Source organism: Euleptes europaea, chromosome 15 (assembly GCF_029931775.1).
Source record: "Euleptes europaea isolate rEulEur1 chromosome 15, rEulEur1.hap1, whole genome shotgun sequence".
Lineage (NCBI taxonomy): Eukaryota > Metazoa > Chordata > Lepidosauria > Squamata > Sphaerodactylidae > Euleptes > Euleptes europaea.
In genome coordinates, this window is record NC_079326.1 from 4,925,933 (window position 1) to 4,953,412 (window position 27,480).

A 27,480-nucleotide genomic window follows, 5' to 3' on the forward strand; every position below is an offset into this window, starting at 1 on the left:
ACCCCACTGTCCTCATCTCTAGGTGAGGTCTAACCAGAGCAAAGTGATACCATCACGTCGCGTGATCTGGACACTATACTTCTGTTAATACAGCCCAAGATCGCATTTGCCTTTTTAGCTACCACATCACACTGTTAACTCATGTTCAGTGTTTGGTCTAAGACCCCAAGATCCTTTTCGCACACACTACTGCTGAGACATGTCTCCCCCATTCTATAATTATGCACTTGATTTTTCCTACCTAAATGCAGAACTTTAAACATCCCCTCTATTCCTTCAGGACCACAGTATTTGAGGAGAGCATGCTTAATTCTACTCTCCCCCTCCCCTTACCCAACATGAAATGGCCTCAGGAGGTGTTGTTTGCCCCACTGGGGACTCCTTGTATACTGCCAGGGTACACGTTGGCTTCCCAATGGAACAAATAGACCCCCTGAACTGTTTCAGGTCAGGAAAAGGGGCAGGGGAAGGCTTAAGCATGCTCTCCCCAAGTGCTATACTCTTGATCCAAATCAACCCCCACACACCTAGCAGGGAACACGCAACACGTTTGATTGAAAGTTCTCAAGGTGGACTTGGACAAACCAAAGCTTGAGTAATATGACATTAGACCCTGAAGAAGTGATGAATACATGTGTGATCTGGCCCATAACAATAAAGCAGCAAAAACAGTTGTGCAGAATTAATACAGATTGATAGCAAGGAAATGCAAAACTAACGAATCTCTTCCTTAAAGGGGCTGCCCCCCCCTTTAAAGCGGACAAATCTTTTGCTAAGTGAGGGGGACACTAAAAGTGCTTCAAAAATGAATTTTTCATATCTAGAAAGACATCTTAGCAGCATTTGTATTCAAGCTAAGGGAGTGTGTGGGCTCACCCTGCAGGACTGGCCCTCTGAAAGATAAAGAACTGATTTTTTCAAAACCCAAATTAGTGTTTCTTCAGGGATCAAAGAACCGTTATATAGACCATCTGTGATATGTAGGTCAGCCAAAATTGACAGGCAAATCCTAAAGCACTACAGAAGAAATTGGCAAGTATTACAGTATGATGGTTGTTGGGTGCAGGAAAGGAGAAACATTGTGTAATGGAATTTCAGGGAGACTACATCTCCCAGCAGCCTGGCTCTGGAGAGGCTGGCCTTCCTTTTTTCCAGAGGGGAGAGAGGGTTGGTGGGCCTAGTCAGGAACAGGCCAAGGAGGAGAAACAGGCTGGTGGAAAGCTGGAAAACAGGAACTAAAGGCTGGAGCAGAGAACGGAGATTCTTGCTGCAGGACTGAAGTGCCAGGTAGAGACTTTGTGGTTGGAAGGTGTCAAGCGAGCCCTGGGAAGAAAGGCCTGGAACCAGTGAATTCTTATTACTTGACTGGCAAGCACTAAAAGGCCTTGCCAGGGACTTACAAATCCCCGTTACTATCCCGCACCCCCTGGATATGTTTCTACATTAAAATTCCTGTTCTGTAGAATTACGTGCTAGTGCAGTTGTAGGAACCCACTGGGGTTGGGAAGAGGTTGCCAGCCCTGAAGTGCCTTCAGCACTAGCCTCAAGTCTGAGTTGCACAGGCACGCAACTGACTTGCACAAATATTACGATGGTCTTTCTCGTGGTTTTCTGGTGAGTTAGACCTCACCTGTGCTACCTTCGATGTGGTTTTTAAACGAGACACCTAAAATGCTGCATGTCAAGTCCCATGCAGCACCAACCTCTGCACAAGCCAAACCTCATGCACAGCTGTGGTTTAGCAGCTAAACACAAAACTGTCCAGATTTTAAGCAGACATGAAACACATGGCCTCTTCCAATGAACACTTGATTGGTGGTTATACACATTCCCAGTGAGTCAACTGTAAAACAGGAGCAAGAAGCCTTCTCTTTTCTTTCAGAGGAAGGGTGTAGGTATCTATGTGAATTTCTGCTTATACAGAACTTGAGGCCAGTTTTGGAAAAGTAACAATATAGGGTTTCAAATGTACCTTTTAATTTGACTTAGCCTTATGGCTGTCCCAGTCCTGTTTGTCCCCTCCCCACAGGATGGGGAGGGAGCAGGGTGGAAAAAACACAGCTACCTCAAATCCCAGTTAAGCAGCAGGTTAAGGGTAAAGGTGGAATCTCTAGGTTGCAACCTGGCAACACTACAGCTGCACGGGAAGGGAGAACCATTTACGCTGCCCCGAGCTCTTTGGAGAAAGGGTGGGATGAAAATGTGATGTATAGGCAGGACAGCAAAAAGACAACATATGTTTTGGCACCTGTGAGTCTAACTGGACTACTGCAGTTTAAGCTTTCACTGGCATCAGACGCATGTGACAAAGTGGTAGGTATGTAATTCTGGAAAAGGTGATTGGCCCCTACAAAATTCCATGCCACAGTAAACAGTCAGTCCCCAACAGGTCTCATGGCTTCTTTTTTGGTCCCCAGTTCTGTAAAGCAAAGATCTAAACGGCCAACAGCAACTAAATAAATAAAGTTTGCTATCACTACTCTCAGACTGACAGTCAACTCCTTGGCTTCCCTTTTGGTACCTGAGATGATGGATCACTTGCTAAGTGTTTCTTCCTAATCAGCATAAGAGTACACCTCATCCCTCCCCCCATTTCAAGTGAGCAAGCCGGGTTGCCTATAATGGCTGCCATGGAGGGAGGTACCATTGGCTATAACGGCTGTGATGGGAGGATCCCCCATGGCTATAATGGCTGTGATGGGAGGATCCCCCATTGGGTATAATGGCTGCCATGCGAGGCCCAGATTTGTTTAATAAAATTAACTGTCAGTCTTTTGAGTAGATCAGATGTTCCATCCCTATTCTAGTTTTACAGAATACAACTGCCATTAAAATATATAGATGAAAGCATCATCAAGAATAAGTGAGAATCAATCCTAGTTGTGTGTTGCCTGTCTTTACAAGAGGCCTGAAACAATAGTAAAGGGAAACATAATATGAAACTGCTGTTTTAAGAAGTGTTTGATATTACAGCTCTCGTGGACAGTGCAGACTGGTGGTTAACTCAACAGAGTTCCCTTTACAGTGATGCTTTAGGCAATGTGATTAAACAATATGCGATTAAACAAAAATCCAGACCATATACTTTTGCTGCTCAGTCTCACTGATTTAAGTTTGAGTAACAGCACAATTTGCCCTGACCTGGATGGCCCAGGCTAGCTTGATCTCGTCAGATCTCAGAAGCTAGACAGGTTAGTATTTGGGTGGGAGACCATCAAGGAATACCAGGGTTGCTGTGCAGAGGAAAGCACTGGCAAACCACCTCAGTTAGTCTCTTGCCATAAAAACCCCCCAAAGGGGTTGCCATAAGTCGGCTGCGACTTGAAGGCACCTTACATACACACCAGCACAATTTACTGAGAAGTAAGTCATGCTATGTTCAGTGAGATTTATTTCTGATAGAACGTGCATAAAATTGGGTGGTTAGGGACAACTCATATGACCATCTATCTGAAAAGTGCATGGTAACCTCTGAAATCACTGTGCAGATTTTAGGGTGGAATACATATAAAAGAATTTCCCTGCATTAAAAAATAATTATCTTCCAACAAAACAGATAAGCACCTGACCACTACAATGAGAGGAAAATGACACTAGACGTAGATTTGGTGGTGGTGGGGAGATAAAAAAGAAAGGGAAGTTGCAAGTTTACTTGTCTCACTTCCTGAGATTTTCAGCTAATGAGATAAAATGCCGTGTTGCTTTGAAGAAAACCACACCCAATTCTTTTTTTTAATTGTCACTGTAAGAGGAATGAATATTTTAGCAGGTACAAATCACCTTGATTTATTAACCACAAGCCACAAATGAGTCTCTTTTTCGAGAACAGTTCCCAAACAGCTGAGGTCACATTTGGAGTGAAACAAACCCCATGCTGGTGCCATGCTTGCCCATGATATCGTTCCATGGATGACTCCATAGCATATAAATGAGCTTGCAATATGACACAGCCCATTTGTGTGCAGAGTTAGCACACCAGCAATTGGTTACTTGGTCTATACATGCAACAGAATGAGGCAAAAATGTGTTCAGGCCATCAAATGCACAGTATGTATTCAGTTTGTAAATGGGTGATTGTATCTTTAAATATTCCCAAAATCTCTGCAAACAGAAAACCAGCACACTTGGCAAAGAGCTACAAATGAACTTTTTACCACATAGTGCTAATTTTCTATTTGCAGAAAGGGTGCTTTTTTCTCCCTGTGGAGCACCTGGGACCCCCACCTGCAGTCTGGAAGTGGTATAGTCCATTCTACTGTGTCAGCATTGGCCACCTGGTTCTCCAGCAGGTGCAGGCTGAGCCAGAGGGCGTGCAGCCAGTGGGATAACTTCATATATGAATGGACCAATTCATGCGTTAAGTGTGCTCATACAGGACGCAAACATGCGGTTTGCTTACACAGTGCTTTGCTTTTGGCTGCCATCACATCAATGACCCATGCAGCAGTTGATCCCATGAGACTTTCCCACAGAATTAGCATGCTTCTTCCTGATAGGGTGCTGAATCCATGCTTGGGAACCATGCAATCAGCTGCTGCACATGTGACTGGGTCATTAAAGGAAAAACTGTTCCAGGGATCTCAGGTAGAATAAAGGGTTCACAGTTAAAGCCTGGAAGGACACTGCTGTTTTGTTGTAAGTTTTCTATTGCAAAGTCAGTATGTCGCAGAAAAATAAAAGTGTTGGGGCACTAACCGAATTATTATAGCATAAAGTTTCATGAGCTGGATGATCTGATGAAATAAATCCTAGTTCATGACAGCTAGTGCCACAATTAATCTTTTAGCTTGTATGGTGTGACAAGAGTAATTTTTGTTCCTATTCCTAAACTGAGACCTAGCTCAGTGCCTGGTAATCTGATTTCCTTAATTGATACCAATAGATTTAAAGAAGTCTCACAGTCCAAGCACATGAGGAATGGCTTTGATATTCAAAGACCATTTGCTGCCATGCATAATTCCCTGTATTCCCCCCCCCCCCCGCCCGCCCCAAAAGTGGAATTTTCCTTCTAGGGTACAAGATTAAAACAACAACCCCACAAAGCTTTTTAAAACATGTAAGCAACATTCCCTGCATACAAGATGCCTTGCGAAGACTGCTTGCAAGGTGGCCAATACTTTTCTTCTCTCAGCTGCAGAGAATTCCTCAAGTCAAGCTAGCAAGTTCATGTTAAGCAAGAAATCTTCATAGATGCCAAATATGCCAGTAACTGGGACATCTCCTTAATAATTCCAATTGCATGTGACCCCATACATTCTTCTTTCTTTGGCCATCAGTCCTTTAAACACTCAGGGAAAGGAATTATTTCACAAGAAAAATTAACGGTGTCATCCTAAACAGCGTTCTACTTAAGCCCACCTAGAAGGATGCAACTCTCCTAAGGATAGCGCTGCATGTCTCTCAACAAAGAGGATCACTTACAGCGGCAGGGAACTAGCCCTCCTCGTTTACATTTGCAAGCTGCAACCTCTTTTACAAAGGGGGCACACGCCAACATCTGGTTGACATCTGCTTTAATGTTAAAAAGGAAGAGAAGTGGTGGGTTGCCTGCTTCCCCTAATGGGGGGGAAACGGGACCATCCCGCTTACCCGTGGCTGCCAAATGCCCGAGGCTTGCCTGCAGCGGGGGCGGGGACCGGCCCGCATCTCGGGGCCCCGAGGGCGGCCGCGCGCGGTTTCTCTGCCGGCGACGGAGGGCGGGGGCAGGAGGCGCCGCGGCTTCTTCCACCGCCCCCGACCCCAGCGGAGCCCCCGAGACCACCGCCCCCGAGCGACTCACCTGCGGAGATGGGGAAGGGCGCAGAGGCGCCTCCGGAGGAGGAGGGGCGGGGCCACTCTCACGAGCCTGCACATTGGCTGCTGCACAGCGCCGTTGCAGGGGCGGCCTGGAGGCCGCGGCCCTTCGTCGGGGGGGGGGGGCTGGCGGGCGCTAAGGCTCGTGGCCCCTTCTCCGTTTGCCCGCTGGGCAGGAGAGACTGATGACCCAATCCCGCCCGCTTGGGGAGGATACGAGCGAAGGAGGCCTTTATTCGTTCCCTTGTGGGACGGGCCGTGTAGGAAGGATGAATGGGGGTGGGGGTGGGGAGGCGGGTGAATTCCACCCTCAGTTCTTCGAAAGGCAACGGGGGAGGAGGAAAGGATGCTGCAGGCCGACCTTGTGTGTTGCAAGGGACGGAGAACAGATTCGCCGCCGCCCCGATGCCCTGAATAGGTGGGGGAGAGCAGCTTTCCATTGGGTTGCAACGTGAATGGGGCGGGGTCGCTCCGTCCAGCTGTAGCGTGTGCGGGGCGGGGCCTGGGGGGGAGGGTCGCCTCCGCCCGCCTTCCCGCCCGCCTCCTCAGTGGGGGGAAGTGGGCGGGCCTCCGTGCTCTGGGCGGGCGGGGCCTCGACGCTGGGAGCGGAGGGAGCGCGATGGCGGCGGCCTCGTCGTCGTCGCCGCTGTCGTGGCGCGGCGCTGCGGGCAGCCGGGTCCTGGCGGCCGGCCTCTTCCGCAGCCGCGTGGCCATCGTCACCGGCGGGGGCTCGGGCATCGGCCTGGCCATCGCCGCCGACCTCCTGCAGCTCGGTGAGGAGAGGAGAGGCGAAGCGAGAGGGGCGGCGGGAGGCGAGGCGGGGCCGTGGCGAGTGAGGGGAAGAGCGGGGCGGCGAGTGTGAAGCGGGCAGCCGTTGGGACGAGCGCCGCTTTGAAAAGCCCAGCGTTCGGGCGGGAATCGGGCCCTCAGGATTGGCCCGAGGCTCAACGGCTGCGCTGGTTTGGTGGTTGACGAGAAGCTGGGAGAAGCGTTGCGAGCTGGGTGGAGGAGGTGCAAGCGAAGTGTGGGAAAGGCGGGGGTGAGGGCGCGGAAGGCTTCCCCACCCTTAAAACAATGCAAGGAAACTGGCTCACATCTCCCATTTGCTGCGTTTTAGATTGTCTTTTTATTACTCTCATGTCCATAGTCAAATCTATTTACTTCTTGTCACAGCTTTAATCCTTTCGTTATTGTTTGCCACGTAGCAGCAGCTTAGCCAAAATACTCTTTTGGAAGCTCTGGTAAAGTATGTCCTAATTGGTCAACATTGCGCGCATTTGGTGCTTGTCTATTAAGTAAACTTCTCTGTGGTCACCCCGAAGATGGTATGTACTTGCTGGTATTGGAAGGGTGAATAAATTCTGAAGCTGTTCTCCTGTTTCAGATTCCCAAAACATTTGCTTCAAAAAAGGAAAACAGAAATTATTGCAAGTATGCTTGCTTACCCTCACTGCAGTGTCCGGTTGTTAAATGACCATTGTTTAAAACCATTTTTCATTGAACAAAGGGGGTTCTTTCCAACTTTAGAGCTAAAGAATCTTTTTTTTTTTTTAATCTACTTTGAAGGGTAAATAGGATTCCCCTCCCTTCCGTAGCAAGACTACCCCTGACTGAAGCAAGGGCTCGTTGTTTTCTATGACATTTGTTTGGTTCCCTGGTTTTTTAAATAGGGCCAGAGTTGCCCTGGTGCATATAAAGTTCTGATCTCTAAGCTATGAGTTTTACATTTCTTTGACTGGATTTTGGTTCACGAGCATGAGACCTACTATAGTGGCAGGTACCTGAACTTTTGTTTCTTCATTTTATTTTATTCTTGTTAATGTAGTGACTGCTTACTTGGTCACCCTGCTTCCAGAATCTGCATTTCTTTCTGTTGTCTGATTCTCTGGGTCGTACAACACCAGAGCCACATGCACACAAATGTTCTTTTGCACTGGTGCTTTCATTGGTACCATATATGTGAGAGCAATGCCATGTAACTCCGTTTATCTTAATCTGCCCCTTGCTTTGTATGCACCCTCATGCAACAAAGCAGTATTCTGCAGCTCTACTGAATCTAACACGTCCCAGTAAACTCATCCTTATGCATTTTCGTTTTGTTTACACAGACTTTCTGGTTACTCTGTTAGAGGATTAGTGTCTCTTATTAATTGTTGATATATAACCGTTCCAGCAGAGCAGATCGTGAACTTTGATACTTTAAAGCTATACTCAAGTAGATGATTAAAGTCTGAACCAAAATTAAAGCATTTGGCAGCTTGATTCTGAGATGGGTATATTAAGTTCATCAGTGTTCGTTGGTCACACCAGGGTGCTAGAGTCCTTGTTTCTTGTAAATTAATATTAGCAGATGGTAAAGTACTAGCTTGTGCTTTGCTGAAAATTCTGTATGCCCTTTGGAGTGAAATACACGTGAAGTCTTAAACCAAGTGTAGGTGGCATATTTATCTCTTATTGCTGTATACTGTAAATACTTTGATTAATACACACTACATGTGCAAACAGATGGCAAACAGAACTGATGGGTGATGTGTTGTTTCTGCTGTGCAGTTTTTGGTTGAATTTCCTAGTATGAATTTTAAATTATTATTTTAGCTGCTTATGGGCATTTCTCAGTAGACCAAGTACACATATTTTAGCGAAATAATGGTACCATTGGAATTTATATAGGGTTTTAACAGATTGCCTAGTCCTTGAAGACAGAGACGATTGAGAAATTAGGTGTTTGATGCTGTGATTTGATGCTATATTTCACACCGATCTAGTGTGTCTGTTACTGTTATCACAGTATCAGATTCATCTTTGACTGAATTCCACCATTGACTTGAGAAGTAGGGTCCTATTATGTAATTTTTGCACCACTTAATGTGTCATGTTAATACTTATGCTATGCTTCAGTTCTTTCTGGTTGGATCCAGACTTCTACAATCCTAATGCATTCTTTATTGAATGTCCCATTTTGTTGACTGCACAATGTGTAATTTGCCAGCCAAGTGTTAAACTACGAATGTTTTTTTAGATAAGGCAAATTTTATTTATAGATTTCCAGAACTGCTAAAAGGAATAAAGTACCAATGCCTCAGTATACACTGCCACTTGTTGACCAAGTGTCAGGCCTGTGTTTCAGTTGGTTCCGTTTTCTCACCGTCTCTCCCTCAAGGATTGTTTTGCATTTCTGGTCTCTTTGAAGCCTGCAGATGTCCGTGGGAGCAGCGGCGCCTCTGTACTGTTTGTAATGTGTTCGAAATAATCTCATGAGACTGTTCTGCTGAGTGCTCTTTGCAGTGCTTTATATTATCAAGTGCATGCCAGTTTCCTCCATTGCTGTCTTGGGTTCTCTATGCTCTGCTTACCTATGCTACCATTAAACCAACTTCTTCGGACAACTTCGTCTCCTGCTGTGGTTAGTGGTTCTCGATAGGGCAAGTGCTGACACCAAGAGACCTCTGATCATATCAAAAGTCGAATGTAGTCATTATCATTACTTAATAATCTAAAATGCATCTTTGTTTTGACAGGTTGCAATGTAGTCATTGCCTCTCGCAAACTTGATAGATTGACAGCTGCAGCGAAAGTGCTAGCTGCCGAAAACCCATCCACAGATTCTGCCAGAGTGACCCCAATGCAGTGCAACATTCGCAAAGAGGAGGAGGTAAACAAAATACTCCTGTCCTACTGTGTAGAGTGGATGCCCAGTATAATGACTTGCTAGAAAATACTTACCTAAGATGGAGTAGATAGATATATTTATAACATCATTGGAATAGAGTATCACCAAAAATTGTGCTAGAAAGATTAAAACAAAACATTGACACATTTCATCCTTGCAAGATGTCTCACTATTCTGGTTGTTTCAGCAGAGGTGTAACTGCATGATTTACAAACTCTTGGGAAACATTATCTTTGCATTTTGCATAATTGTGTATAAACCTATGCAGGTCCATCATAATGTATTATTTATTTTATGCCACCTCTCCAGAAACCTGCTGAATGCAGCTAACATAATAAAAATAATAAATAAAAAGAAAACTTTAAACAATATTAATTAAAATCAAGCACTAAAAAAGCCCCAGCCGAGCATAAAAACATAGATCATAAAACAAACCCCAATAAAATAACAGTTTCCAGGCTAAAATAGTGTTAAAATATCAAATGTTTAATTAAAAGCCTGGGTGAACAAAAATGTTTTGGGTTGGCCCCTAAGGAAAGCAATATAGGTGCCAGGTGAACCTCAAGGGGAAGGGCATTCCACAAACGAGATGCCACTACTGAAAAAGCCCTGTCTCTGGTTGCTACCCACTTCACTTCTGAAGATGGGTCATAGAGAGCAGGGCTTGTGAGGCAGTTCTTCATTACAGACTGGTTTGCCCATTCTGAAATGACCCATGAGAAATCTGTCCTTGTTGTTTACATTCTAGAGGCACTGAGAAATGTTTATTTTTAACATGGGTAATATTTAACATACCTGGTTTGGGAATCTAGCTGCCAGCAAATTCAGCAGTCTAGAAACTATTGTTTATTCATTCATTAACCTTTAATAGGCATAGTTTAAAAGACATCTCGTACAAATTCTCACGATCAAAATCAAATCATACCAACCCAAGATGAACAAACCAGGGCCCCTATCAGGCTCAGAAATATACAGAATATATAAAATACAAATAAATATGAAATATATAAAATATACCATATTATTGAAATTAAGCAAAAGGTTAAAATAATCTGCCCATCCAGCGAGACTGTGATATAACACAATAAACAATAATAGTCATAATCATTGACCATTCACACTAGATAAACCGCAGTCACAACAGCAACTTAAAATATTAGATGGGCTTCATGGATCCCTGTCTCAATAACGTTACCAAAATTTTTGCAACCGAAGCAGTTGTTTCAGGCTTAGTATCAGACAATAGAGCAAATAACATTCGACTTTTATTATTGACTATTTCTGTATCAAGCAGATCTAATAGACAGTCATTACGAGGGCCCTCACCCAGGCGACATTCCAATATAATATGCATAAGCGAATCTGGAGATCCTGAACCACAGGGGCAGAGTCTCTCCTGATACGGAATGTGACTAAATCTACCTAGTAGGACCTTCGATGGAAAGGCATTCATACGAGCTAAGGAAAAAGCTCTTCTTTGGTCTGGATCAGAAACTATTGTCTTAAGCTGTCAGGTGGCCTGTTTTTGTGATGTGTGTTTTATGCTGGATTTAAATGAATATATTTTAGTTTTTTTAAAAAAAATATTAGTGTAAGGTGCCTTGGGCAGGTTCCTGGAAAGGTGGCTTAACATTTTACTCAATAAATAACTAGTGCTTCAAAAATTGCCAGACTTGTTTGATCAGAAACAACTCTCACACCGCTTTCAACTCTGCTGCCTAAACTACTGCTTTATCAAAGGCTATTCTCTTTATGTATAGCTGAGAGCTGGACCTCTAGAACTCTTCTGCATTCTCTTGTCTGCCCAAGTGATCTGCAACAGCAGATTCATGTAGGGTGTCTAGGGAATAACTTATTGAACTCGAATTATCAAGCCTCAGGGGCCTCCTTATAACCAAACTTTCCCACTAGTATGCCATAAATAATTCTGCTTGTTGGCAGAGGACTCCCAGACATTACCCAGCCTGCCAGTTTCCTTTGTTAAGAAGACTGTGATGTTGCTTTATAGCCTTTCTTGCTCTTGGCTTTTCTACATCGAATACTTTGTCTGCTGATGCTAGTCTGATTAGCCTTTATCATTTCCTGAGAAAGGGGAGTATGTAGCTATTGCATCTGTGTGGAGATGACCTCACTTCCCTTTTTTTCTGCAGAGAGCTTTGTCTAGATTTCATAGTTTGTGGAGGCTGGATGAGCTTCCTTGGATTATTAAACAGCTGTTGGTGGTCAGTCTTTGGTTTCATGCTTGCTGCTTAGTGAGTTGTTAGAAATGAAGGTCTGCTGGGAAACATGAGGGTTGTTAGCAGTGGTGGTCTGCTGGGTAAAACTCAAAACATAGATTTTATTACCACCATACTATCTAAACTTGACTCCTTTAAAAATGGGGAGGTAATTGTAGGTGGTGACTTTAATTATGTTTCCAGTGTTAGCTTGGACAGATCTAAATCTAAGCTGAGATGTACTCAAGGAGGAGATCATGAAACTGCTCTATCCAAGATCTTAAGAGACTTTGGTCTTTTGGATGTCTGGAGAAAACTCCATGGTATGGAAAGAGACTATACATTTTACTACCCTGTACACAATATCCACACTATAATAGACTTGATTCTTGCATCTTTCTGTTCAGCCTCTCAAATGGTACAAGCTGATATTGGTGTAAAAGCATGGTTGGACCATGCATGGGTATCCTGTCTGATGTCAGGGAAAGAAAAAGATGGAAAAGGACCCAATTGGAAGATGAATAATTTGCTTTTATTGAATGAAAAGGTGGTTCAAGATGTTAGTTCAGAAATTACAGAATATTTCAGATATAATGAAGACTGTGGAGTGAAAAGACTCAGCAAGTGTGGCAAAAAGACTCAGCAAGACCAAAAGGAATAAAGCAGAACCCCTTTCTTACAACTACACTGCAAATTTGGGATAATAGAAGGAAAGTCTTGGCTCCAGAGATTTCACCGGATTCTACAATAACTGGGCAACCCTTTTTCCCACCTGGACAGAACATAGGCCTCTATAACATTTGGAAAAAAAGGAACTTCTGTAGATTAAAAGACTTGTCTGGAAAAGGTACATTTAAAAACTAGGTCATCACTACGAGACATCATGGGTGAAAGTAAAATTCATTGGTTTTAATATTTGCAATTATTGAATTTATTTCAAACACCAGCTATCCAACAAAGTATTACAAGACCATTGACAAAATTTGAGACACTGATACTGAATAGACTTATTGTAAAGGTATTATTTCAATTTTATACAAAACATTTAAAGATAACTCTCCTTTGATTCCTTCATATACTAAGAAGTGGCAGAGAGAAATCAATTCTAATATCTCTGAGGATGACTGGACATCTGTTTGGAAGATGTATCCTCTTAAATCAGTTTCTACCAACAATAAAGAACTAGCTTATAAAATCATGAGCCAGTGGTATCTCACTCCCTCTTGCCCTCATAATATCATACCAGGGCACTCAGGTCTGTGCTGGAAAGGTTGTGGCCACCCAGCTAATTTTCTGCACTGCTGGTGGACATGCCCAAAAGTTTATTTTGGGACAAGATCTTGCGAGAGATAGAATTAATTGTGCAATACAAAGTCCCTCATGATGCTTTAATTGTCCTACAAGAAAAATTTGATTTTCAACAACTCTACCCAAAAACGGAAACTGATTTCAATACTTCTACTGGCAGCAAAATTTCTGATTGCCTTGTACTGGAAAAAAGCAAAGATGCCTTCTACTGGGCAATGGTATGAGAAGGTGTGGAACCTTTTAATTTCAAATAAGATATCTTCACAACTCAAAGTAGCGAATAATTTATCTTATTCTACAAACTTTTTAAATAGATGGCTGCCCTTTCTAGAATATGTGGAGAGGGGGGCATCATGACATAAACAGTGTCCACAAAACTATCGTATGATTTGGATTTATTAAGTTCTGCAAAGTGGTACGATTTCTGTAAAAAGCACTGATGTATAAAATTGGAACATATATTGGAACCAAGTATTAAAACATATCTCAACTGTACGATGTTTAACCTACTGTTGTATTTTTATTTTATTGTTGTTATAAAATAAACTTAGAGTTTTAAAAAATTTTTCCTTTTCTGATGATTTTTCAGAGACAGACTTTCAAAATTTTCAATAGCTTAAAAACTTTTGCCATCTTTTCCTTCATCTCTTTCATCATGTTGGAGCATATCTGTGGCTTAGTTCGTTGGTTTATGTCATTTTTCCCATGCGAGGGAGTATTTGACTTTTCTTCATTCCCTCCTCTCACCTTTCTTGAAAGAAATGCTGAGGTGATGTTTAGCTAGAGAGCTTTCTTACTTTTCTCCTTCAACACTAGGGTTGCCAGCTCCAGGTTGGGAATTACCTGCAGATTTTGGGGGTGGAGCCTAAGGAGGGTGGGGTTTGGAGAGGGGAGGGACTTCAGTGCCATAGAGTCCAATGGCTAAAGTGGCCATTTTCTCCAGGGGAACTGATCTCTATCACCTGAAGATCAGCTGTAATAGCGGGAGATCACCAGCCACCACCTGGAGGTTTGGCAAACACGAGTTAGTGTGCTGTAAGTTAGTTAGCAAACCAAAGACAGCAAACAACTTGCAAAAAAATTACATTTATCAGCAAAAGTGGTATTCAATTTTCATATCCACCTTACAGCTTACAGAAGTATAAGGACAATGTCCACTTCATATGTATAATTCATATACACAGAGTAATCAAACATAGGTTATTGTCCTTAGTCAAGGTTATGTTTCTTTCGTCCAAACTTGTTTAGTTTGTCAGTTCACTTCTACAGAAGTCCGGTATCCTTTCTGTTTCAGCTTATGACAGCCTTCCTCAGGGACCACTACACATATTAAATAATAGTATATACAATGCAAATAGCATAAATCATAATTATATTGAATACATACAAAATTATATACTTACACGCATAGAACAAATCTTTGTCCCTTTAAATTAGGTGCTATGTACCCTTGAAGTTAACTCCCTGTATACAAACTTCCCCACGGACGCGGTGCGCACCATAATTGCTGAACTATTAGATTCATGGATAGATCCACAACCTCGTACTCAATTTTTGTTAAATTTATTGGATATTGTGATGGAAAAGAATTATTTTGTATATGATGATGACTTTTATCTGCAAATACACGGGGTCGCAATGGGCTGCGTATGCGCACCGTCCATTTTGAATATTTATATGGTAGCGTTTGAGCATGCATATATCTTGCATAACAACCCGTTCAGTGAAAAAACGATTGTGTACGTCATTTTTGTGGACGATTTGTTCCTAGCCATGAAAGACTCCCATAGTTTTGTAGGATTCACTCAGTGGATCAATGAACAGGATCCTAATATTAAGCTGAGTGGGGAACATAATAACGAGGCTATTCCGTTTTTAGATGTGACCATCTATAAGAAGCTTGACGGTATGCTAGGAGTTCGCCCCTACAAGAAGCAAATGTCACGTTACACCTTGTTACATTATAATTCTTTCCACCCGCTTCATTTAAGAAATAATCTTCCGTTCAGTCAGCTGCTCCGACTGAAAAGAAACTCCACTGATGAAGCAGACTACATGCGGTCGGTACAAGAGTTTGAGACAGACTTAAGACACCGGGGATACCCCAAGAAAGTTATTAAACAGGCTAGGATTAAAGCTCAATGTAAGCCTAGAAATGAATTACTTATTGAATCCCCCACTCAAATGACCACGCGACTTACTTGCGTGTTACAGTACACTTCAATGTCCTCTTTAATTAGACAAGTTCTCCATAAACACTGGCATCTGGTTCAGCATCTACCTGGCTGCCAGTTACCACCACGTATGGCATATCAACACACGAGATCTTTTAGGGACATGCTTGTTAATAAAATACCACTTTCAATACCAATTTGTAGTTTACCAAAAGTTAACTTTAAATGTGGCTCCTGTCAAAGTTGTAGATTTATGTTGACAGTACGAGAAATCACTAACCCAGTAACAGGCAGAACTTTTACTATTGAGAGTTTCAACAACTGCGACTTACGATACCTTATATATGGCATTAAATGTGCATGCCAATATTGGTACATTGGCAAAACACTGAGACCTATCAAATATCGCATCAGCGAACACAGATCTAGAATCAGAAATCATATTTTAGAGGCGCCTTTAACTCCACACTTCCTTGAAAAAAACCACACAGATGAAGAGTTATCATTTTTTGTATTATGGTGTTTTATTAATACAAATATGACAGGCCTGATATAGATTTGATTTTGAAGCGCCAGGAATCCAAATATATACATTTGTTTGATACCTTATATCCTAAAGGGTTAAATACATCATTGGACTTGACATGCTACTTATGAAGAATGTGATTTTTTTTTTTAATTTCTTGATTGGAATATAAAACGTGTTCTGTATCTTTAAATCATGTTACTTGAAGATTATTCTGTAACCATGTGACTGAACTCTTTAAAAATTGTGTGTAAAGATGGCTACTTTGCCAACGCGCAAGCAAGTGAATAACAGCTAGCTTGTAAGTATATAATTTTGTATGTATTCAATGTAATTATGATTCTATGATTTATGCTATTTGCATTGTATGTACTGTTATTTAATTTGTGTAGTGGTCCCTGAGGAAGGCTGTCATAAGCCGAAACAGAAAGGATACCAGACTTTTGTAGAAGTGAACTGACAAACTAAACTTACCTCTTGGGCGAAAGAAACATAACCTTGACTAAGGACAATAACCTATGTTTGATTACTCTGTATATGAATTATACATATGAAGTGGACATTGTCCTTATACTTCTGTAAGCTGTAAGGTGGATATGAAAATTGAATACCACTTTTGCTGATAAATGTAATTTTTTATGCAAGTTGTTTGCTGTCTTTGGTTTGCTAACCACCTGGAGGTTGGCAACCCTACCCTATTAGGCCAGATTTGAAAGGATGCCAAGCATTTCCTCATCCTTAGGAGAATACAGGGTATGATATTTTGAATGAAGGATAAAACCACTCTCCAATTACCATTGGAGCTTGGCAGTCTCTCCAGTTCCTCCAAATCGATGTAGGTGGGCTCAATACACAACAGTTGGCTCAGGGTGTAAATGGCCTTTCCTTTACATCCTAAGGGAAGTTTGGCTGTTAGTGTGCCAAGCATGTTCTGCATGTAAGAACTCACTGAGTTTCTTGCCAGTAAAATTGCTTTAGTTTTTTTTTATTCCTAATGCAAAAGTTAGTAGGGTTACTTTTTCAGGGTTTTTCAATGGACTTGGCACTTTTAACCATGGTGTAATGGTTTCTATTTATTTTGAATACTATTGCTAGCCCTCATGCGTCTTTTGTGTGTGTATGGGCGGGGGGGGAGGCCTCATTCAAAAAGTAATCACTTCCACATACTCTCTTATTGACACCTTTTGGCCAAATCTATAAAGGAAAACCAGCAGATGGAAATGACAAATGTTAAAGGCTACCATTTGCAGACTTGCCAACCCATCTTCTTTATTGTTGTAGGTCGATGCACTGGTGAAGTCGACATTGGATCTTCATGGTAGGATAGACTTCTTAGTAAATAATGGAGGAGGCCAGTTCCTTAGTCCTGCAGAAGCAATCAGTTCAAAAGGATGGCATGCTGTGATTGAAACCAACCTGACTGGAACCTTCTATTGTTGTAAAGCAGGTGAGGTTGGATGTAGAGGGAAATGCTGGCAACTAAGCTGTGAGGAACCGTCCCCCTGGACCCCGCCTCTTAGCCCCGCGGCCTGGCCGGCTTGACTTGGAGAGTCCTTTGGCCTCAGAATGGGCCTCTTGAGAGGATGTCCTTCCCTCCTCTTCAGCCCACGGTCAGTTCCTGCTCCTCTGAGCCACCAGCTCCACGGCAGACCTGCACCACTTCCTCCCTGGCCTTCCACCTCCTCCCCAGTCATATAGCCAGCCAGGCTCCCAGGGGTTCCACCCTATCCCATCCGCCCCTCCTGTCTGACAGGGGCTCCACCAATCAGCCCCTGGCAGCTCCGTCCGCCCACACTCCCCCTCAGGAGGGCTGCGGCCCCGACCCAGCTGATAAGCGGCTCGTGCTCCGCCGCCCCCGCTCGCGCCTTCTCGCCCCTCCGGCTCTTCCCTGCCCGGCTCCTCCTCCGCCGGTGAATTCCGCCCCAGTGCCTGGGCCACCGGAGGCGTCGCCCCGCAATCCCTGCCACCGCCGGGCGGCGTTGCCGCATCGCCTGGCCCCAGCCCTCCCGGCCAGGTTGGCACTTCTCCCGGGGCTTCCGCGGGCCGCGGAACCGTCGGCCCCGCCCCCTTTCCCCGGGCCGGCTTCGCCTCCTCCTGCCCCATAAGCGCACCGCTGGGCAGTCCCGCAACCGGGGCTGGCCTGGGCGCGGGACACAAGCCAAAGCTTTTCTGCTTCCTCTGCTACTAGCTCTCATGTTCTTTATTGGTAGGCTATCTTTATTGTTACAATTAGAAGCATTCTTCATAACTGAATTAAGAGAACTTGGGGATCCTTTTAAAAGCTTACCATGAGCCCAGCAGATCCTTCTACCTGGCTAGTGAACAAAACGTAGTAACTGATATATTAGCTCTTACTCATAGAGGCTGTCTGATAGATCACAGTGAACAAGCCTAACGCCTCTTTATATATTATGAAAAAGAAAAACTGGCTTAAAGCCATAGTACTGTCAGCAAAGCAAGAGGAGCAAAAATGCCTTGCCCCTAGAATAGAATCATAGAATCATAGAGTTGGAAGGGACCACCGGGCCATCAAGTCCAACCCCCTGCACAATGCAGGAAATTCACAACTACCTTCCCCCTCCACAGCCCTAGTGACCAAAAGATGGCCAAGATGCCCTCCCTCTCATCATCTGCCTAAGGTCACAGAATCAGCATTGCTGACAGATGGCCATCTAACCTCTTCTTAAAAACCTCCAGGGAAGGAGAGCTTACCACCTCCCGAAGAAGCCTGTTCCACTGAGGAACCGCTCTAACTGTTAGAAAATTCTTCCTAATGTCTAGACGGAAACTCTTTTGATTTAATTTCAACCAGTTGGTTCTGGTCCGACCTTCTTGAGCAACAGAAAACAACTCGGTAACCTCCTCTATATGACAGCCCTTCAAGTACTTGAACATGGTTATCATATCTAACCAGAGCGGAGTAAAGTGATACCATCACTTCGCGTGATCTGGACACCCTCCTCTCTCACTTCGTTGCGCACTGAGCCCTCCAAAAGGGATCCCCAGATCAAGTCCTCTCATGTGCAGGAGCCTGAGGAATTTCTTTCACGCTTTGTTTAGCTCCTGCACATGAGAGGACTCAATCTTCCGCCCCACAATTTAGAAAGAGGCGTGTTCTCATAATTGGGGATTCCCTCCTGAGAGGGGTAGAGTCTAAAGTATGCCGACCTGACTTGTTGTCCCGAGAGGTCTGCTGTTTACCGGGTGCACGCATCCAGGATGTGACAGAAAGGGTAGGAAGACTCCTCAAGCCCACAGATTATTACCCTTTCTTACCTGTTCATGTGGGAACAAATGATATTTCCCGGCACAGCCCAGAACGTATTAAAAGAGACTACATGGCTCTGGGTGAGAAGGTGAAGGACTTGGGGGCGCAGGTTGTGTTTTTGTCAGTTCTGCCTGTTGAAGGTCGTGGCTTAGGAAGGAAAAGACGAATACTCCAAATTAATGACTGGCTGCGTAGATGGTGTCGTCAAGAAAGGTTTGGATTTCTGAACCATGGCTTACACTTTCGAGAAGAAGATCTTCTGTCGGGGGATGGTTTACACCTCACGAGGGTAGGAAAAAATGTGTTTGGTGAGAGCCTTGCAAACCTGATCAGGAGGGCTTTAAACTAAATCCTATGGGAGAGCAAGACAACAATTTAAAGCCTTGTATGCTGATAATACCTGGAGATGAGAACAATAAACGGGGCACATAAACCATGGATTCCGATGTCTGTACACTAATGCGCAGAGTATGGGAAACAAGCAGGAAGAACTCGAAACCCTAATACAGGCAGGGGATTTTGACCTAATAAGCATTTCTGAAACTTGGTGGGATGTCACTCATGATTGGAATATTAAGATTGAGGGGTACAACTTGTTTAAAAGGGATAGATTGATAAGGAAGGGGGAGGAGTAGCACTGTATGTCAAAGATGTGTACACTTGTGAAGAAGTACATGAATCTGAGCATGGTAGTGCACTCAAAACTCTATGGGTAAACATAAAAGGAATAAGAAATAATCATGATATTCTCGTGGGGGTCTGCTATCGACTGCCAAACCAGGCAGAGGACTTGGATGGGACTCCCCTAGACCAGATCACAAAGTTCTCAAAGAGACGGGACATGGTGGTCATGGGAGATTTTAATTACCCGGATATCTGTTGGAAGTCCAACGCTGCTAAAAATGCAAGATCCAATAAATTCCTGACTTGTCTTGTTGACAACTTCCTATTCCAGAAGATGGACAGGGAAACAAGGGGGTCTGCTATCTTAGACTTGATTCTCACCAACAGGGAAGAACTGTTCGATGAGGTTAAAGTAGTAGGCACCCTGGGTAGCAGTGACCACCTACTCTTGAAATTTACAATCTTGGGGAGAGGAAAACCTGTATGTAGTCAGACATGTAGGTTGGACTTCAAAAGAGCAAATTTTAACAAACTTAAACTTATGCTAGGTAGAATCCCATGGTCAGAAATACTTAAGGAGAAGGGAGTTCAAGAAGGGTGGGAGTTTCTTAAAAATAAAATACTGAAGGCGCAATCCCAGACCATTCCTATGAGAAGGAAAAATGGGAGGAGCCTAAAGAGGCCAGGGTGGCTCCATAAACAGCTTTTTAAAGAGTTGAGAAATAAAAAAGACTCATTTAGAAAGTGGAAGGAGGGCCTTATAACCAAAGAGGAATATAAGCAAATAACTAGTGCTTGTAGGGAGAGTTAGGAAAGCTACAGCTCAGTATGAACTTAGGCTAGCGAGAGATGCTAAACACAACAAAAAAGGGTTTTTTTCCTATGTACAGTGTAAGAGTAAGAACAAGGACAAGATAAGCCCATTGCATGGACCGGAAATTGAAATTGTAACAGGAGATGAAGAGAGGGCAGAACTCCTCAATTCTTACTTTTCCTCAGTTTTTTCTCGTGAGGGAAGTGGTGCTCAACATGGCATAAACAGAACATGTGATGAGGGAAGGGATTTGCAGCCTAGAATTGGCATTGGGGTAGTGCACAAACACCTAGTTTCTTTAAATGAAACAAAATCCTCTGGGCCAGATGAATTGCACCCAAGGGTACTCAAAGAACTTGCAGATGTAATTTTGGAACCTCTGTCCATTATTTTTGAAAAGTCTTGGCAAACAGGTGAGGTGCCAGAAGATTGGAGGTGAGCAAATGTTGTCCTCATCTTCAAGAAGGGGAAAAAGGAGGATCCAGATAACTTCCGACCCATCAGCTTGACTTCTGTACCAGGAAAAGTGTTCTAACAAATCATCAAACAGTCAGTCCCTGAGCATTTAGAAAGGATGGATCTGATCACTTAAGAGCCAGCATGGGTTTCTCAAGAATACGTCATGTCAGACTAATCTTATCTCCTTTTTTGAGAAAGTTACTACCTTGCTGGATCAGGGGAATGCTGTAGACATAGTTTATCTAGATTTCAGTAAGGGTTTTGATAAGGTTCCACATAGTATTCTAGTTGACAAATTGGGAAAATGTGGGTTAGATCCTATTATTGTTAGATGGATCTACAACTGGTTGACAGATCATACTCAAAGAGTGCTAGTTAATGGTTCCTCGTCTACTTGGAGAGAAGTGAGTAGTGGAGTTCCTCAGGGATCTGTGCTGGGCCCTGTGTTGTTCAACATCTTTATAAACGATTTGGATGAAGGAATAGAGGGGATGCTTATTAAATTTGCAGATGATACTAAATTGGCAGGGGTAGCAAATACGGTAGAAGACAGCGCCAAGATGCAGGATGTTCTTGACAGGCTGGAGAAATGGGCTAGAACTAATAAAATGCACTTCAACAAAGACAAATGTAAATTCCTATCTATCTGCATTTAGATAGGAAAAATCAAATGCATAATTATAGGATAGGGGGGACTTGTCTGAGCAGTAGTGTGTGTGAAAAGGATCTTGGGGTCTTAGTAGACCAAACACTGAACATGAGTCAGCAGTGTGATGCTGTAACTAAAAAGGCAAACGCAGTCTTGGGCTGCATCAAGGGCTGTCCAGATCACGCGAAGTGATGGTATCGCTTTACTCCGCTCTGGTTAGACCTCACCTAGAGTACTGTGTTCAGTTTTGGACACCACAATTTAAGATAGATGTAGACAAGCTGGAACGTGTCCAGAGAAGGGCAACAAAGCTGGTGAGGGGTCTGGAGACCAAGTCCTATGAGGAAAGGTTGAAGGAGCTGGGTATGTTTAGCCTGAAGAGGAGAAGACTGAGGGGATATGATAACCATGTTCAAGTACTTGAAGGGCTGTCACATAGAGGAGGGTGCCAAGTTGTTTTCTGTTGCTCAAGAAGGTCGGACCAGAACCAACGGGTTGAAATTAAATCAAAAGAGTTTCCGTCTAGATATTAGGAAGAATTTTCTAACAGAACGGTTCCTCAGTGGAACAGACTTCCTCGGGAGGTGGTAAGCTCTCCTTCCCTGGAGGTTTTTAAGAAGAGGTTAGATGGCCATCTTTCAGCAATGCTGATTCTGTGACCTTAGGCAGATGATGAGAGGGAGGGCATCTTGGCTATCTTCTGGTCACTAGGGGTGTGGAGGGGGGAGGTAGTTGTGAATTTCCTGCATTGTGCAGGGGGTTGGACTTGACCCTGGTGGTCCCTTCTAACTTTATGATTCTATGTTATAGCAGACATGAATTAACTGCATTTTATGTCTGCAGCTGAACAATTATCTTGGTACTAGGAGTGATGGGATGCTGTTACTTCAGCTAATTCAAGCTGAAGACCAAAATGTTATCAGATACAGGGGAATAAATGAAAGAAAACCATTAACTTGTTCTTATATTGCTTCTGGACTTTTCAAAACTGATAAAGGAATTGGGTTCTCTTGTTCCTTGCTTAGATTTTTCAGGTTTAGGGCCTTAAGACCCATCTAGCTGCAGTAGACTAGTAGAGTTTTCTGAAACTAATGGATCTTGGATGGCAGCAGCAAGGTAGATTGATAACCTCCACATTATTCAACTGATGTGAATATACATTCATGAAATGAACAATTTAATGGGGGTACTCTGGCAGATGTATTGATTTAATGCTGTTGCTGCTTATGAGTCCATATTTATAGCTGAGCATATTAACAGGGTTATTTTCTTTCCTTGACAAAATTTTTGGCTGAGGCAGTACTAAATGTTTTTCCTGCTCAACAGTTTTATTTAACCATTGAATGCTACCTGAAAATGTAAAACAAAATACTCATTTTCCTTTCTCCTATTTCCATATAGTGTACAATGCTTGGATGCGGGATCATGGAGGCGCCATTGTCAACATCGTGGCTAATATGTGGAAAGGGTTTCCTGGAATGTCGTAAGCATACCATTTCCATCTAAATCACCTTTTCACACATGTACTGCTTGCTTCTGCTAAAACTTCCACAACAGTAAATATTATATTTATATAGCCAAACCTATAGCGGCAACAAAAGATAGAAAAGAACATCCACTTCTTTATCTTATGACAGATAGATCACAATGGGTGGCTGTGTTAGTCTGTCAGTAGCAGTAGAAAAGAGCAAGAGTCCAGTAGCACCTTAAAGGCTAACAAAATTTCTAGCAGGGTAAGAGCTTTCATGAGCTACAGCTCACTTCTTCAGATACAGCTAGAATGTGAGTCCATCTATCCTTGTAGAGAAGAGTGAATTAGACACACAATCATAGAATCATAGAGTTGGAAGGGACCACCAGGGCCATCAAGTCCAATCCCCTGCACAATGCAGGAAATTCACAACTACCTCCCCCCTCCACACCCCTAGTGACCAGAAGATGGCCAAGATGCCCTCCCTCTCATCATCTGCCTAAGGTCACAGAATCAGCATTGCTGATTACATTTGACAATGTAAATGTCAAAATCAAGTATGACAGCTAGTCTCCAGATATCTTCCCTGAGATACCTTGTTTTTTAAACATCCCCTTCAGGACTACTTTTCATGCCTGATCTTTATTTCTGGGAGTGCTACTGCAGTGTAACTCCCTATGTAAACAATGAATGAAAAGGAACTCCTAGGAACAAGAACATGGTACTGGGAAGCAGCCTTCAGAAGCAGGTTATATCTCTAATTACATTGGGCACTAAGTGAGTGCTAAGAGTAGTTCTTCATACTTTGTATTTCTTGGTATTAGCTACTCACTCCATTAACAAACCTCTCAGTTGGGGAATGTCCCTCTTCCTGGTTGGCTGAAGGAATTGTTTAGCTCCTTCCCATCATGAAAGGAGAGGATATGTAATGGCTTCTACCTTGGGGGCTTTCATTCAGGAATAAATATCTAGTGCAGAACTGGCATGCAAACCTCTCTTCTGAGCAGACAGCACTCTTCCCGCTCTGAGGAGAGGGCATCTTGAAAGCTCGGGTGATTCTCGTCCATTGCTTGGGGAGGCAGGATCTAAATCTTTGCACTTCCTGCCTGATGACATGACTCTCCCGCTGCTTCCAGTTTTTCTCCTGCCTTGCTGGGGAGAGCACCTTAGCAGACTAGCTGCTGCAGCTTCAGTGTCTACTATTCTTGTTTTCCTTCCTAACCTTCCTTAATCCTTACCCAAATCATTCCTGTCTTACTTCTTGCCCCTTGTATTCGTTCCTTCTTCTCCTATCTTGTTTTCTGTCTGTTCTTCTCCCCTTCAGGAAAAGACGGCCCACAAAATGGCTGCCGCACCTAATCTAAAGGGAGAGGACGCCAGGTTCCTCTATGACGGTGATCACAACTCGGCTCTTCACCCTCAGGGGAACAAAGGAGAGTTTTTGGATAGTCGCTCCAACTAGCAGACAGAGCTGGAATGGCTAGAATCGGGTGAGAAGGACCCAAAAAAGCCATGGCTTGCACCAGCTAGTAAAAAAGGCTAGTAAAAAATGGCTTGCACCAGCTAGTAAACAAAAGTGCACACTTGTAAAAGCCAGCGCCTTGGTCCCTGGCAGCTCCCGCGCTACTCAGCTGACCAAAGGGGAGCATTCCTCCATTAAATTCAGACAGCAAGTGTTCAGAGGACACGGTCTCTCCCCTTAGAGACAAAAGTGTAAGTAAGAAGTAGTTTACTTATGAGGAGGTCGCGGAAGTGATTTCTAAAGCCATGCAAGACCAATTGCTGGCTATTCAAGCTCTGCAGTTCTCTATATCTCTTCAAGGGGAACCCCCTTCCCAGGTTCACTCCCCTGTTCTGTCCCAGGCTTCTGCAGAGCCCCTTCATGAGGCACCCTGTTGCAGTCATATGCTCCAAGGAAGACATTAGCCCACAAAGGCGGCGATGAAATCCCCCTTCACTGCTCCAGATAATCAGAGCTTGGATGAGTGTGCCTCCCTAGATCAAGAGTCTGGGGAGTACGACAGGGAAGAAGGGGAATTTGTATCTGATGAAGAGACTCGTCTAGTGGAAGAACAGCATCCAAGACTGTTTTCACCCGAGGACTTTCAGTCCCTTCTGGCAAAGGCCCTTTTCGCCCTGGACCTTTCAGATGATTCCGCCCCTCCTAGTGAGCCAAAACCCAAGACCAACAGAAAAGGAAAGAAGGAGTACTTCCTTCAATATGACTCTCAGAACCTGAGGGTCCCTCAGCCAGAACACTATGAAAGAGTTATTAAAGCTGAATGGGATAGCCCCACTTCAGTTTTCCCCTAGCACCAGGAAACTGTATGAGGTGGCACCTTATGCCATGGACCTTTTAAAGCTGCCGATTGTAGATGCCCCTGTGGCAGCTTTACAGTCTAATGAGTTGGTATCGGAGGATGGCGTAGGTTCCATTCGGGACCAGTTAGATAAAAAGGCAGAGTTTCAGTCGTGTAAAGTCCATGAAATCTCCGCCCTTGCCATTCAGGCCAATGCTACTGCCGCTGTTATGGCCAGAGATTCCTTAGTTTGGATTAAGAAACTGATCTAGTTAATCACTAAACCAGACAAGAAGGTAGCAGAGGGTTTGTCCAGAGTCCTAAAAGCCTCTTCCTTTTTAGCTGATGCTTCTCTAGATGCTTTGACCTTTTCAGCTTGTGCTACAGCTACAAATACCGTCATCAGAAGAGTCTTATGGCTAAGATCCTGGCAGGCAAGTTTTCAATCTAAGTCTGTTTTACTTGCTTATCCCTACCAAGGAGACAAGCTCTTCGGGGAAAGGCTAGATTGTATGCTAACGGAGTCTAAGGGCAAGAAGAGAGCTATGCCCAAGAGCAATAGAAGGGACAACAGGTACCCTCATTCCTTTTGGTCTTCACACACACTGCCCAGGTTTCGTTCAGATCATAGACAGTCTTCCTGGAACTCCAGGGGAGCCTTCCATCACTTCGGGCGGGATGGTAGAAAGAGCCAGCAATTCTTCCGCAGTGACAAACAGGACAAGTCCAACAAATCCTCAAAGTAATGACTCCAGGGCTCAGATGGTGGGAGGACAGCTACAGCAGTTCGTCCTTCAGTGGATTCATTCTCAGGCCGATGCCTGTGCCCTCCAGGTAGTTCAGCAAGGTTATTTGATAGAATTTTCCCAACCCCCACCAGATCGCTTTGTGCCATCCCCAACAGCATGTTGCCAGGAAAAGCACAGGAGAACGCTAGACACCATAAATCACCTTCTACAAATCAGGGCAATAGAGCCGGTTCCCGCTCCAGAGATTTCCAAGGGTGTCTATTCCATCTTCTTCACGGTACCAAAGAGATCGGGAGATTGGGAGCCATAGTAGACCTCAGTATGTGAATTGCCATATCCCTCCAAAAAGGTTCAGAATGGAGACTCTCTGGTCTATTGTGGAGGCCCTTCAACACCCATCGACCTCACAGAGGTTTTCCTGCACGCCCATCACACCACAGATTTTTTACGTTTTGCATACACAGATGTCCACTACCAATTCAAGGCCTTTCCATTCGGATTGGCTTTTGCTCCCAGTGTGTTCACAAAGATCTGTTACTGTTGTGGCAAACCTAAGAAAGGAAGGGATACAGTTGCATCCTTATCTGGACAATATCCTCATCTGTGCACTATCACCACGATTGTCCAGAGATCACACATCCAAAAAGCCAACTAAAGTCATGACAGAGATTTCAACACTTAGGAGTTGTCATAGACTCTACCATCAGTTCCCTCTTCCCTCCAGAAGTAAAGGCTCAAAAGCTTGCCAACCTAGCCAGGGCCACAGCTGTAGCAGCAAGAGTAAAGGCCATGGCTCGTCTTCAGGGTCTGATGATCTCTTGCCTACCAGCTGTCCCATGGGCCTGGTTCCATGCAAGACCCTTTCAGTGGCTGGTAAGGCCCTATCAGTTGCTGATAACCCACAAATTAGACAAAACCATTAGCCTGACCACCAAGATAAGAAAGAGCCTTCTGTGGTGGTCCAGGTCAGCAAATCTCACCAGAGGTCTACCTACATGATGACCCTTTTCAGGTCTTCACCGATGCCTCAACTGAAGGCTGGGGTGCCAGTGCGGAGGATCTCTTCGTCCAGGGTTTGTGGAGCCCAGAAGAAAGGGCCCTTCACATCAATCTCTTGGAACTTTGTGCTGTACGCTTAGCTCTTCTTCAGTTCTCCCATCTACTGAAAGGCCGTCATGTCCTCATCAGAACGGACATTACCACAAAAGCACACCTCAATAGACGAGGATCAAAATCCTCCTCCCTTCACTCAGAGATGGAAAAGATTCTGCTCTGGGCAGAGACCCACCTTCTGTCCGTCAAAGCGGAACACATTCAGGGGATTTTGAATGTGCAGGCGGACTGGCTCAGCTGTCATGCAGTGGACTATCTTCTTGTGAGATGTATTACCTTAGCTATAAGGTGGCGTTTCTGGTGGCCATTACATCGGCCAGGAGGGTCAGCAATTTATCTGCTCTGC

The 27,480-nt window shown here is 43.9% G+C and overlaps 1 protein-coding gene across 1 annotated transcript in view; it reads left to right on the forward strand.

Moving 5' to 3' along the window:
- Window positions 1–27,480, forward strand: part of PECR (peroxisomal trans-2-enoyl-CoA reductase) — a 41,382-nt gene that overhangs the window by 7,175 nt on the left and 6,727 nt on the right. The window contains exons 2-5 of the mRNA XM_056861624.1: window positions 6,273–6,566; window positions 9,312–9,445; window positions 16,969–17,134; window positions 22,903–22,984. Coding sequence (XP_056717602.1) covers window positions 6,273–6,566; window positions 9,312–9,445; window positions 16,969–17,134; window positions 22,903–22,984 — 676 coding nt within the window. The remainder of the gene's footprint in view (window positions 1–6,272; window positions 6,567–9,311; window positions 9,446–16,968; window positions 17,135–22,902; window positions 22,985–27,480) is intronic.